This window comes from Primulina huaijiensis, chromosome 17 (assembly GCF_012295235.1).
Source record: "Primulina huaijiensis isolate GDHJ02 chromosome 17, ASM1229523v2, whole genome shotgun sequence".
NCBI lineage: Eukaryota > Viridiplantae > Streptophyta > Magnoliopsida > Lamiales > Gesneriaceae > Primulina > Primulina huaijiensis.
Window position 1 is genome coordinate 6,050,674 of NC_133322.1, and position 13,626 is coordinate 6,064,299.

The 13,626-nt window shown below is 33.7% G+C and overlaps 1 protein-coding gene across 1 annotated transcript; it reads left to right on the forward strand.

Annotated features, from left to right (window-relative positions):
• The first annotated feature begins 1,591 nt into the window (after window positions 1-1,591).
• Window positions 1,592-12,345, forward strand: LOC140963145 (uncharacterized). The gene is made up of 16 exons (XM_073422398.1): window positions 1,592-1,802; window positions 1,908-1,957; window positions 2,862-2,922; window positions 3,552-3,647; window positions 3,738-3,884; window positions 5,259-5,390; window positions 6,370-6,497; window positions 6,926-6,968; window positions 7,884-7,967; window positions 8,941-8,982; window positions 9,499-9,569; window positions 10,511-10,564; window positions 10,667-10,772; window positions 10,855-10,923; window positions 11,389-11,532; window positions 12,057-12,345. Exons 1-16 carry the CDS (start codon window positions 1,656-1,658, stop codon window positions 12,186-12,188), a joined length of 1,506 nt encoding a protein of 501 aa, XP_073278499.1. The 5' UTR covers window positions 1,592-1,655; the 3' UTR covers window positions 12,189-12,345.
• Window positions 12,346-13,626: the final 1,281 nt, after the last annotated feature.

Here is a 13,626-nt window from a genome sequence, read left to right on the forward strand (position 1 = left end):
GTGTTCAAACCATTTTTTGACAAGTTTGTGGTGGCGTTCATTGACGATATACTTGAATATTCACCAAGTGAGGAAGACCGCAAAGAACATCTCCGTCTCACCATCCAGATGCTTAGAAAAAAGGAAATGTACATCAAGTTCAAGAAATATGAATTCTGGCTAATAATTATTAGTATATTGTAAAAATAATAAGATGTAAATTAATAATTATAAATATATATTTTTCCAATAAAAACGACAATGAAAGCCTGAATTGAATGGGGTGAATTAAAAAAATAGGAGTGAGAGACAAATTATTTAAAAAACAAGGACTCTGACTTTTATTTTTAAGAAAGAAGGAGTTGACTTTGATTATTACATTAACTAAATTAAACTCTTTAACTTAATTAATTCTTCTCTTTCTCTTTCTTCTCGGTCGACACACATCTTCCCTAATTCTTCTCTTTCTCTTTCTTCTCGGTTGACACATAGCTTTTCTAATTAAAATGGTCGACACACATTTTCCCCAATTAAAATTTACGAGCCCCTTCTTTTTCGTAATCTGTCGACCTAAAACCAATTTAGTCAACCCAGAACCAATTTAGTCGACATAGAATCTACTCTTGAGGTCGACCAAAAATGCTTGCTTTTGCTACTTTGTGTCGACCCAAGCTAAATATGTGATTTATATATTAAAAATATAATATTATATAACATATTTGTGAAATTGTGATTTTCATGTTGTTAAAACATCTAATTCTAATTTATATGATAAAAACATGTAACATATTCGTATGTTAAAACATGTATATTCATATGTTAAAACATGTAATTCTGATTTATATGTTAATACATGTAACATAATTGTGAAATTGTAATTCATAACATAATTGTGAAATTGTTATTCATATATTAAAACATATAATTCTGATTCATCATATGTTAAAACATATGATATAATTTGTGAAATTGTGATTCATATGTTAAAACATGTAACATAGGTGTAACATAATTATGAAATTGTGATTCATATATTAAAAATAAAAAAATGTAACATAGTTGTGAAATTATGTTATTGATATGTTAAAACATGTAACATTAAACGTGAGTACCCACGCTTGGGTCGACCAAAACATTGGACGACCCAAACTTGGGTAGAACCCAAACTTTGGTCGACCAATGTGGGTCTACCCAAGCTTGGGTAGACCAACAATCAACAATGGTCGACCATTGTTGGGTCTACCCAAGATTGGGTAGATCCAAGCGTGGGTAGACTATTGTTTTTTGGTCGATCCAAAACGTGGTCGAAATTTTCTTATTCAATCAGTCGATTGACGAACAAAAATAAACAATAAATCGCAATAAACGTTAATATTATCAGATTATTGTTAGTCATTGCGTCGATTTGTGTTGAGAATTTTAGCCCGAAAAGAAATGGAAAGGGTGTCGACGGAGAGGATTTAGGTTGAGTCGACTGATGAGAATAGAATGGATGACTCATGAAAATGAATTACGTGTTTAAAATAAATATATATATATAATCAAATTTAATAATGTATTTCCACTTAAATCACAATGCCATTTAAATAAATCTGAACGCACTCCCTTTTCCCTAATTTTCCTGAATTGAATGTTACAAAAACCAAAATTCTACTACACTCTCACTTCTTCGGGCTATGGATTCTTCAACTTCTCCTTCGACACTGTATCCTCCGGCGGTGCCGATGGAATTACACTCAAAGAACCGAGAGAAGCTCTTTAATTCATTTGGCGATCATCTCTCCCAGCTCGGTCGCCCGATAAATGGCTTTGTCTGTCTCCAGGTATCCATTTTCTATCTCAACATGTTTATCTTATTCTGTGTATATATTCTGAATTCATGTTATAATTATTTGATTGTGACGGGTTGTGATTCTAAAATTCTGCAGGGTGGTGAAGAGCAGACACGGCATTGCACCGATCATATCGAGCTCTTTAGGTACTTCAATTGCGATCTTTAAGAAGCAGATTTTCTATCTTATTATAATTTACATCCACGGAGAATGATAGTGGAAAGCCACTATTATTAGCGAAGGGTGAAACTAATATATTGACTTGAAACACAAAAGGGGATGACTTTTCCCCGCTTGTTCACCATCCCCAGCTGCTATAAGTGTGGGTGCATTGAGGTGCATTTGAATGTAATGACTAATGGTGTATTGAATAGAGAATCTTTGTTGGAGTTCAAGTTTGTGGTAACTCAATGCTTGAGAACTTTTTGTGGTTTGATGTATTATTTTTTGGCATCCAAGAAAATTTTTATGATATGTGACAGGCTTGGGTCAATAAGTTCCCAGCAAGTTCCTTTATAAGATTAAATTTGATGATGATAAATAATATGGATAAGTCGGGATTTCCACTGTCAGGAAAAAGTTGTACGTGCTCTTTGTACATGTGTGTCGCTTGAAACCTGATCTTTGTTGGACTCAGTTGGAAGTTGTTGGGCCAGAGGCCCTCTGACATGAAAGCCAACAAACTGTACAGAATAACAGCGCACTTTCAATGTAGTGCAGTAGTAGACATGAAATGAGATCATTTATGCTTAAATACTTAATGTTTAAGGCTGATTGATGCTGAATCAATATGGAATTCTGTGGGTCAATGTTGTATTCCAATCAAGATTGTATCATTCTAAAATCAGAGAATCACAAATAATCATTTGTTGAGGAATACATATAAAATTTGAATCGATTTATTAACTAATTTAATTGAATTATCACTTCCAAAGTGGTGTAGACACTCTCTGTTCTTTTTATAGAGATGAGATGTTCGATCATTGAATTATTGTGAGTCATTTTTGTCAGTGTGAAACGAATACTAATCGGTGGTTCATTGATTACCAGACAGGAAAGTTATTTTGCTTACTTATTTGGAGTGGTGGAGCCTGGTTTCTATGGAGCTATTGTAAGTTCGTTATAGACCTTTCAAATTTTAGTACGAGGGTTCTAAATTACTGTCACATGATTGTGAAACAGATAAAAATAAATAATTGAATGTCACCATTTTGATAAGCTCCAAACAAGTATATTAACTTGATAATTTTTAGACAATACCTTTTCCCTCTAATAACATCTGGATGAACATCTGTGCATTTGATCTTGTCATTCTTGTTAAGAGATCATAAATGTACCTTATCTTACATGATGGAAACTTAAGGCTTTACGATTATGATTGTAACTAACTGTATCATCAGTAAGGTGTCATTTTTGCAGTTGCTTCATGCATTACTATGTTGTATGTTCGAGAATGAAATTAGCTGGAGTTCTCGTTTTTTCTAGTGACATTGCTAAATCTGTTGATGAGTTCTCACCTTCATCTCTTAAATATTGGAGTAGTTTGAAATGAGATATGTTCCTAGGGGATAGTTTTTATATTTTTTGTTTGATGTCAATTGTAAATACATGCTTACTCGAAAAAAATGTAAATGCACACAATTAATTTTGATATATTTTCCTAATTTATGAATAGTGTCCTTCGTATTTGTGGACAAGTTGTTAGCTAAGATCAGCTGATTTCCCTTTTGTTATTTGAAGGATATGTCTAGTGGGGAATCAATACTGTTTGCTCCAAGATTACCTGCTGATTATGCAGTTTGGTTGGGAGAAATTAAGCCTTTGTCCTACTTCAAGGTGATTGTATTTTCTAAGTTAATAGATAAAATAACTGACAATAGAATGTGTGTGCATTGCTTTTGAAATTTTTTTGTTTTCATTTTTCAGGATAAGTACATGGTTCACTTTATATACTATACTGATGAGATTGCAAAAGTTTTGCAACAGAATCAGGGACCAGGAAAGCCCTTGCTGTATCTCCTCCACGGACTCAATACTGATAGCAACAACTTTTCCAAACCGGCACACTTTGAGGTTTTTTGAGAGCACAACCCCCGCCCCCACCCCCCAAAAAAAAAAAAAACCAGTATTTTTTTGCTTCTGATTTCTGAAGGCTTTAACATTTCTGCATTCTGAAACATGAAATTATATATGATGACATTCTAAACAATGTATCATGTGTTGATAAAATTATTTACGTGTCTAAACTATGACTGTATCATCTCATGCATGTAAATAGACTTGTACTTAGCAGCTTAAAATTATAATAGATGCATGCTTATGAGAATGTTCTGACAGAGAACATGCCAAACACCAAATTGTGTGCTCAAAACATGTGAATATTTCTTATAAGGATTTCCAGCCCTTTGATTGTAAACGACAGAGCTCAAACAAATGGACATCTTTGTCTCATGTAGTTTTGATACACTAACTGTTAACTTCTTTATTCCTTATTGATATTTTGGGTAATATTCACTCGCTATTTTAGCAGATATTGGTAACTGCTGACAATCTCAGAATGAACTTTCTATGTTTGATGGTGCTTATGTATAATATTAACCTCTAAAATTGAAGACACGACTCCAGCTATAGGCTTGTAAAAATATATTCAACTTAAATGATGAACAACATTCAATTCACCCTGAAGACCACGCATGCCACAAGTGAGATGTATTTAATTTTCCGGAGTACTGAATCATTCAGTGAGATCATTAGTTAAGACTAAGAAGCAATATGAGCTTTTAAGACTTAAAAGGTAGCACTCCTCAATTTGACTTCCATGATTGTATTTATGTTGCCTATGCCGAATGACTTAAATCTATAAAATGAACAAAACATTACTCTTAACTTTTCTACCTGGGTTAATAATTGCTAGACTAGATAATTTTGTTCATAATAGTAGGATAATAGTTTAGTTTTATGCAGCTGATTATAGGACAATAATCTTAGGATGAGAGAAACTGGTAAAAGAAATGTGATTGCTGCCTTTTTTAATCAATTAAATAAATATAATCACAATTAGAAGTTTCTAGTCCAAAATCAGAGTGTTTGTTGTCATTTTTACTGCATCTCATTTTTCTATCTTGGATTTTCATTTACGAATTGGTATCAAATGCTACACACGCTTACCGATGCTATCAATTAAAACATTGTGTTGCTGGAATTTATAATGAAGTCTCTGTACTATTTATGCTACATATTGCATCACCGTATTCAATTTGGCTGTCGTGTATTTGTTTTCTAGACAAATTCTAAATTCTTAATGTCTAATTTTTCTTAAACACGGTCCTTTTTTCCTCTAGAATGTGAGAATTCTCCTGGGTTAGCATGGTCATGTAATTTTGTTTGATTTTGATGCATTACTAATTTTTTCCGAGGAAGCTGATTTTTGAATGTTTTTTATTTCAGGGTATTGAAAACTTTAAAACAGATCTAAATACTTTGCATCCTATTTTGACTGAATGTCGCGTCTTAAAGACACAACAAGAGATTGCTCTAATCCAGTTCGCCAATGAAATAAGCTCTGAAGCTCATGTTGAGGTTAACATTGTTTCTCTTTCTTCTGCATATTTTTAATTTTTTTTCCTGTTTTTGTCAGCTTTTAGTCCCAGANTTTTTTTTTTTTTTTTTTTTTTTTTTTTTTTTTTTTTTTTTTCCTGTTGGAGCAGATACTATGAATATATTTTCATATGTTTTCTAAAATCTGACATCATATTCTATAATTATTTTTGTAGAATGTTGTCGAATTTTTTCTGTCCTCTTGCTTTTCGTATATTGATGATTTTGGGTGAGTGGACCCTTCCTTTATAAAACAAAGATTCTTGAGAGTACAAGCAAAAATGAATGACTATTTCATTGAATTTCACATAAAATACACAATACTTTCATTTGGGGCAGGCTTGAAAAATACCTTGGTCCTTTAAGGTACGCTAAGATGAATACACTCATTCCTTGACATAGAAGCACCTTGGCATGTCTCTAGGCGTGAGGGCTTGTCTCGGTATGCCTTGAGCCTTGGTGCAGAACTTGTGAACATTTTATAACTATGGTAAAGGAAAAAGTGAATCAAAATGTGGTTACCTAGGAGTTAATGACAGAAGCATCATTGATGATGTGTAGTTAAGAAGGATTGTCCATCAAGTTGTTGTCAGGTGCGCCAAAAAATTTGAGAAATAGAATGCTTCATTTTACAATTGTACGAAGCAGAAAAAAGCTTGAGCCTTGGACTCTTGATTATCATCGAACATTTTGGGTTCGCAATTACCTAGTATTAATGATTTATCTGGTACTTATCTAGTTATCCTCAACGAACTGCCTAATATACAATATTGCTAGGGATGATTGCAATTGCAAAATGGGATTGTAAGTATTAAATGAGCTTGCAAAAGTAACTTTCTCCTATCTTGTGATAGATGTATTTTTTCTTGACAAAAGTACTTGTTTTTCTTTCACTTGAAAATACTAGCGCAATAGATTAAGTTTTTATTACTCTTGATTTTTTTAAATGAATTTTGAGTAGGTTATGAGAAAAACAAAAGTGGGCATGAAAGAGTATCAGCTAGAAAGCTTGTTTCTTCATCACACTTACATGTATGGTGGATGTAGACATTGTTCTTACACATGTATATGTGCAACTGGATACAATAGGTGAGTTTTATCGTATTTTACTATTTATGAATATCATGTTTCTTCTTTATTGCTGTAATTTTGGCATATGAGAAAGGAATGATGGATTATGAAGCAGTTCAATAAAAAAAAAAAAACTAAACGAGCTTCATCTTTAGAAAGGGATGAAAATCAACATAAACGAAGATTTTATAATAAAAGTGCATTAACTCTATATAAGAATGGCGAAAATGGAAACAAAAATATCTTTGCTCCTTCTTGTTCTCTTTTCTTGAACAGAAAGGAAAGATTGACCTTTTGTAGGGCACTCTTGCATGACGAGGAAAATGGCAAAGTAGCTAACATGACTCTTTTTTGTCATGAACCTCCAATATTTTTTTTAATACATGACTGAAAACTTGAGCTCCTGTGCATGACGTATGTTGATAGTTGTATTGCTTGTATTTCAGTGCTATTCTCCACTATGGTCATGCAGCAGCTCCAAATGACAGGGTATGCTAAATAGTAGTCCTTGCAGTTCAAGTTTTATGTTTTAGCAAAACTGTGTTTTTGTGTACCAGTACTATGACGCTTCTTGTTACTACTTATTCAATTCAAGTTTTTTGACTTTCCCATAAACTTTTGGTTGGGGTTGAAGTAGTTATTAAAAAAAAAAGGCAAAACCAACACGTTGAGAGGGCACAGTTGCAAGTTAGGTGACCATAGGTTTCATTTCTCATGTGATTCTGCATGCTACAAAGATATTAGCTGGTGAATAGTCAAACCGACAGATTGTGAGTGCATCATCGATAATAATCTGCATCACTTGCTATTTAATCTATCTTTCTGTGTTTGATTAATTGGGTGGGGCACCCAAAGCAAGGATCACATATGAAAGATCATTCACATCATGACCTATGTTGTTCTGTGTATTAAGGATGCTTTGTTTATGATAATTGATTTTTAGATATTACAGAGATAGATCACTTATGTGGAAAAGATCTAAATTAAGTTGAAGGTGGGAATTCACCGGAAAACACTATCAGAAAAACCTTTTAGCAATAGTTCCCAGTTGTTCCGTCCTCAGTCTTCCTTATTTTTCTGAATGAGATATTTTGTCGATGAAAAGTATATTATTGTGTAGCGTGGACGTTATGATGCTTCGACAATAATAAGATTTTAGTTTCATATGTTCAAATAATTTAAATGATAACACCATAAGAAGATTGCGTAAACATTTTTTTTTGTTTTATTCGGGAGAATGGAAACTTTTTTTAAAAACCTTATGTAACATTGTCTTATTTTCTCTCTTAATTTTGAATACAACCGTCAGTTCGTTTTCCCAGAAGTCTTGTATTTGGAGAGGAAAACTGGATTACCTTCAATAATGGAAATTTGAAGTATTTTAACTCGATGACTTTCATGCAGAATTTGGAAGATGGTGATATGGCACTGCTTGACATGGGAGCTGAATATAATTTTTATGGTTCTGATATTACTTGTTCCTTTCCGGTGAGCATGGATTTATATAATAGACGCATGCATGACTCAAGTTATGTGATTCTCTTGTGATTTATTTTCTAGTTCATGATCTTTCCCATGTTTTTTGTGGTGTGACTTCACATTTGAAAGAATCATTAAACGACTCATACATGAAGACATTAGGCTAAATAGTTAAAAAATAAAGTTCGAAACACTCTTGCCTGATGTGGCCAAGCACAGCTCTTGCTTCTTCCTTTCTAACAAGCTTATTGATTGATTGCCTCTTTTAAAAGCTTAAAATTAAGACCGTATGTGAAAAATTCCTCTCGTAATTTGGCGGCTGTGAGGCTTAAACTTAAAACCACCTCTCCTGGCCTGTATATGACACCACTAAGGTTGGAGATCAGCATAAATTACAATGGACTAAATGCGTCTTCTGAAAACTAACTCTCTGAGTTGGTACATAAGCTTATTTTGACATTTAATATACACCATCCTGTTGCCCAAAACGTCACAATTTACTGTATTGTTTACACTCAATAACTGCCATTTCTGAACAATTTGCTAGGGCATCCTTTTATTCTGTCTGGTTCAAGCAATACCTAACTAATTTGATACATCTTTATCTTTGCCTGCTAGAACAGTCAATTATTTATAATTAATTTTTGTGATTAATTTCAGTTTGTGACTATTTATATTCATGGGATGTTACTATACCTTTATATTGATTTGTAAATAGCACAAAGAGGTTGTAAATAATGTTTTTCTTTGTCTGTACACTTTGAACAATCAGTAGAGGACTTGACCTGCCTATTTACAATGTGCTCTGACCTTGAAATATAAATAACTGTCTTTTGTTGTTAACTGTTTTGGTTTACAACCATGATAGTTTCTTGTTGTCTGTTAGGTGCCAAATGAAAGTGTCTTTAGATTGTGGAGGTCATTGTTGTGAGTGTTTGGTCCTGTCTTATAACAACAACGAGAAATGTGATTGTGCATGCAGGTCAATGGAAAATTTACAGAGGATCAATCTCTAGTATATAACGTGAGTGTTCTGTTATTCATGTTGGAATCGCTAACTTATTGGATTTAATTCATGAGAGGCTCATCAACCGCAGCAATTTGTAATGATTTCCATCTTTCCATTCTTGAGTAGTAAGCGCACGCTAGGATATCATTGCAGGAAGACAAGAACATTCTGAAAGTTCACATCGCATTTACCGTAATTATATGAAGTGACTTTCAAAATTCATATCCACTATCATATTACATTGAAGTAGCATAGCTGCCATTGTTGAATCCAAAAAAAGGAATATTCTCTATGAAAACTCGATCTATGAGGTTTCTAACCCTCTGGCATGGAAATTTTTAACTGAATCAGATTATCAATTCTTGGAGTTTAGTGGTTGCAAAAAAAAAAGGTATCATTGCATCAAAGTTCAAGAGGTCTTTTAGGAGAAAGTCTAGTAATCCTTTTCCTCGGAGACCAAAAAGCATGTTAATAAAACTAATGCCTTATAATATGTAATATATATTGCTTCTATATCTTTTTGGTTTGCAGGCTGTCCTTCGTGCACATGATGCTGTCATCTCAAATATGCGGCCTGGAGTAAACTGGGTTGACATGCACAAGTAAATACCCACATTTGAATGCTGTAGAGATTTAGTGGCTATTGACGCAAAGTTTCTGGACGATTTATCTCAAACATAAGCTGTTTTGTATAGCTTAATTCTGTTACTGCTGTATTTTCAAAGCATCTTGATGAGATGCATAATACTTTTGGCGAGCACATTATATCTTCATAGAAATTATATACAAATCATCAATATAGATCACACAGAAACTAGTGCATCCAACCGATAATCTATTTGCATAGATTCATTAATATTTTGTAAGGGACATGTAACTTTTAGAAAGTTGATTCTCTCATCCACCCAAACCTTCTTTCACTCCTGCACGGCGAAGTTGTGGTTATCATTTTATTAGGTCGATCTGATTAGAAACTGAGGTGAGCGTTATTGCTTCTTCAATCTTGTGTGATTATGTTTATAATATTATAAAAATATTTCTGTCACATTTGTCACAAAATTAAACCACTGTCTTTACTGGTGCTTGCTCACAAAAAACACTATTGTCATCAAACTAGATCATGAACCATTCCGAAACCTAACAACCGTTAACTTCCAAAGTCCAACCCAGCTGTCAGCATTATCACCTTCTCCCTTTTCCAATTTTCTACTACCACTATTCCCTTTCTCCTTCCTAGTTTGCTTTACCTAATATCCTCTCACCTCTCTTCTCCAAATTCACACCCTTTATTTTCTAGAAGCACATTCAGGTGCTTCAGTTTTGACCCACTAATCTGGCTGATGGAATTTGGGGGTGGAGACTTAAAGAAAAACTAAGAGAATTGAGCATAAAATTGTTTTGGTCCCTATTTCTGCCTTTTTTATAACAAGGACGATGAGGTAACAATCCAAGATAAAGGCACGTGCAAACTTAATGAGCGCTAGTTATAATATGAATATCTATAGGAAATAGTTACAAATTTAACTTTTTCTCTCATTTGCAGATTGGCTGAAAGAACTATCCTGGAATCATTGAGGAATGGAGACCTCCTATATGGGTAATGCATTTCTTGATTATTTGCTTTCTTCTTATTGCCATTTGTACGAAATAAACACAGAACTAAACACTCATTCATGCTATGACTATCTGATGGTTGAAGTGACATTGATGCTATGAATCATGAGCGTCTGGGTGCTATTTTCATGCCTCATGGCCTAGGGCACCTTTTGGGTATTGATACCCACGACCCTGGGGGTTACCTAAAGGTTAATGTGATTATTTTCTTGTGAGTTTTCTTTCCTTTCAATTTCAGTTAATTTCATTTTTATATTAATGATCTGGTTTTAGGGAGCTGAAAGACCAGAAGAACCTGGACTGAGGGCCTTGCGCACGAGTAGAGAACTTTTGGAGGGAATGGTACACATTTGAAATTGTATTTAGTTGAGCAAAATTTAATTTGAAAAAGTGATGGCTCTGTAAGTGTACTGCATTGACCAGTCAGTTTGATGTTAAATTTTTTTCGTGTTATCTGTCTTAAAAACCTGCACAGTGAAAATTATCTAATTCTATTTCCATTTTACTTTTTCTTTTGCTATAATGTTAGACTTTGATGTTTCCATACTGTGAGAATTAGTTGTGATAACCTGTATGTCATCTTTTCTCAAACTAAAATTTCGATGTCTTTAAAATTCAATTATCTTTCAAAGAGATGTAATTTGCGTAATCTCTTTGTTGTTAAATTGTTGCAAACTGGACTCCAATAATCCTTTAATATATGTATCATTTTTTGGTAGACTTACATGCTGTAAAATCTCTATCTATTCTTGATTTTCAATAACTATTACATGGAATTTTACAGTCTCCGTGATGGGTCAACTGCAGGTGATAACTGTGGAACCTGGTTGTTATTTCATTAATGCCTTGTTATTTCCTGCAATGGAAAATCCAAAAACATCACAATATTTCAACCAGGAAAAGATCAGCAGATTTAGAGATTTTGGTGGGGTTCGAATTGAAAGTGATGTGGTATTTCCTTGACTTGCCTTTCTTTAGCAGAATCGGTATATTTTTTAATCTTATATGTAACATTCTCACTATCGTGAATCTCAAATTTACTAATTTCATGAAGGGGCTTTGCTTGCTTGTACTGATTATATTGACTTGGGTCGATCATGGTTTGGCTTCCTCTTGTTATTTTATCTTGATCTTGAAGTAGAGTTATAATCACTATATTATTGAATTGCTCGGCTGGTTTTACCATTTTTTTATCATCAAAATATCACAATTTTCTTCAAACCTTTTTAATATGACATCAGGTTCTGTGTATTGCTTTGAAGTTTTGACCGTATTTTAAAATCTCAACTTCAGAATCTGAGATATGCAACTTGCATTTTTAACTCTCGCAACTTACCCAGCAAATACACATTGATATACATGCAAGTTAACACCATGTCTTCAAATGTGATTGCAAACAGAAGGAAGAAGATAGGTCCGCAGGGGTGTCTTTTATGTATACTCATTCTCTTGTGCTCTCTTTTGTACGTTTTCAGTATGTTACCTCAGATGGTTGTGTAAACATGACGAAAGTTCCACGTGAGATACAAGAAATTGAAGCTGTAATGGGAGGTGCCCCGTGGCCGATTAGAAAGGCGAGCCTTCCTTCTTCGAATGGAACAATTTAACCTTGAAATGCTTGGGTTGCTGAAGAGTAATTATTTCTTATCCTTTGTCGTGTTGAAATCAATAGTTCCAATATTCATGGTTGGTTAAACAGACGCGATTATAAGACAAAATTAAGGTACTTGTTATGGTTAAATGAATGAATCTCTTTCTGTAGTAGTGTTCTTGCCTTTGGTGGCAGAAGGTGATACTTTTCGGTTTCAGTGGAAGCAAGTCCTAAAATTTAATGGAAAGTCAACTTTTGGCACCGGTTGGACTTTGGTGTGAAGAATAAATAGCACGTTTCAGGACCCTTATGATAGATTATCTCGAAAGGGGTTCTTAAAATCGGATCTGAAACTTCCCTCCTTTAAAGCGTGATTAATACGCATTTTCTTTTTTTTCTTGGAAAATGGCTAAGTGGGAGGAGCGCTTGGGTATGCAAGAAGGGCGGATGGTTGATTTCACCATTCCAATAAGTGCAACGATCGGTTGGTGATCGAATTCTTTTTAGTCGTCAAAGAGCATTATTATCTTGTGTTTTATTCAAGTTTTACAATAATTAGATTTTAAAAAATAAGTATTTTATATCTTTCAATTTATTATCTCAAACTTCGTGGTCGCGTCTCATTAACCAAGTAGTGTTTATATTATGATACGTAATGATTTTCTTTTCTCCTAAATTCGAACGAATGCTACCACTGAGATTGACTACAAGTTAAGATATCATCCTTTCTTAATAAGAAGACGTGAAAATTCAGTCTCACGGGTGCAGAAATTATGTATAGGTGACGAAAATGGTCATCGTGCATTGAAGTTGTATTTATTGGACATTTATTACTATATATTAAAAATTTTAAATATAGCATATGATATTATTATAATAAGATGATATATTAATTTCTGGTAGTAGTAAAAGTTAAACTAACGGCCATGATTGTATTAGATTTCTTAAAAGTTCATCAAAATGTATTATGGAGAAAAGATTAAAAATAAATTAATAAGATTTAGTTTTACGTAAAATTGCCACAAAGGCGATTAAAAAAGTTTTATCGTGTCAAAAGATCCAGATAATTTCTGTTTTGCTTTGCAAATAAAATTCTTTCTACAATTTTTAAGTCAAAATTTCATGATGTTTTTCCCCAAAAGAACCCACGTTTAGGCGGGGCGGGGGCGAGGGCGGTTTGCCATCCCCGTCTCCAAATTTCATCTTTACCCTCATACATGTCCTGATCCCCGTTTTTTCGGATATAGGGACCCGCCCTCGTCTTGCACCATTAATATTTTTAAAAATGGGGTTGTGGACGGCGACGGGGATTGGTCCGAACTCGAAACCGCGGGGATCAACTTACCATCTTCGCCCTCATTCTTGTTTCAAAAATATTAATAAGACAAGACGATGGGGGTTCGGAGATTTTCTCAAACCAAAATTTATTATTATATATTATTATTAGTGATGAT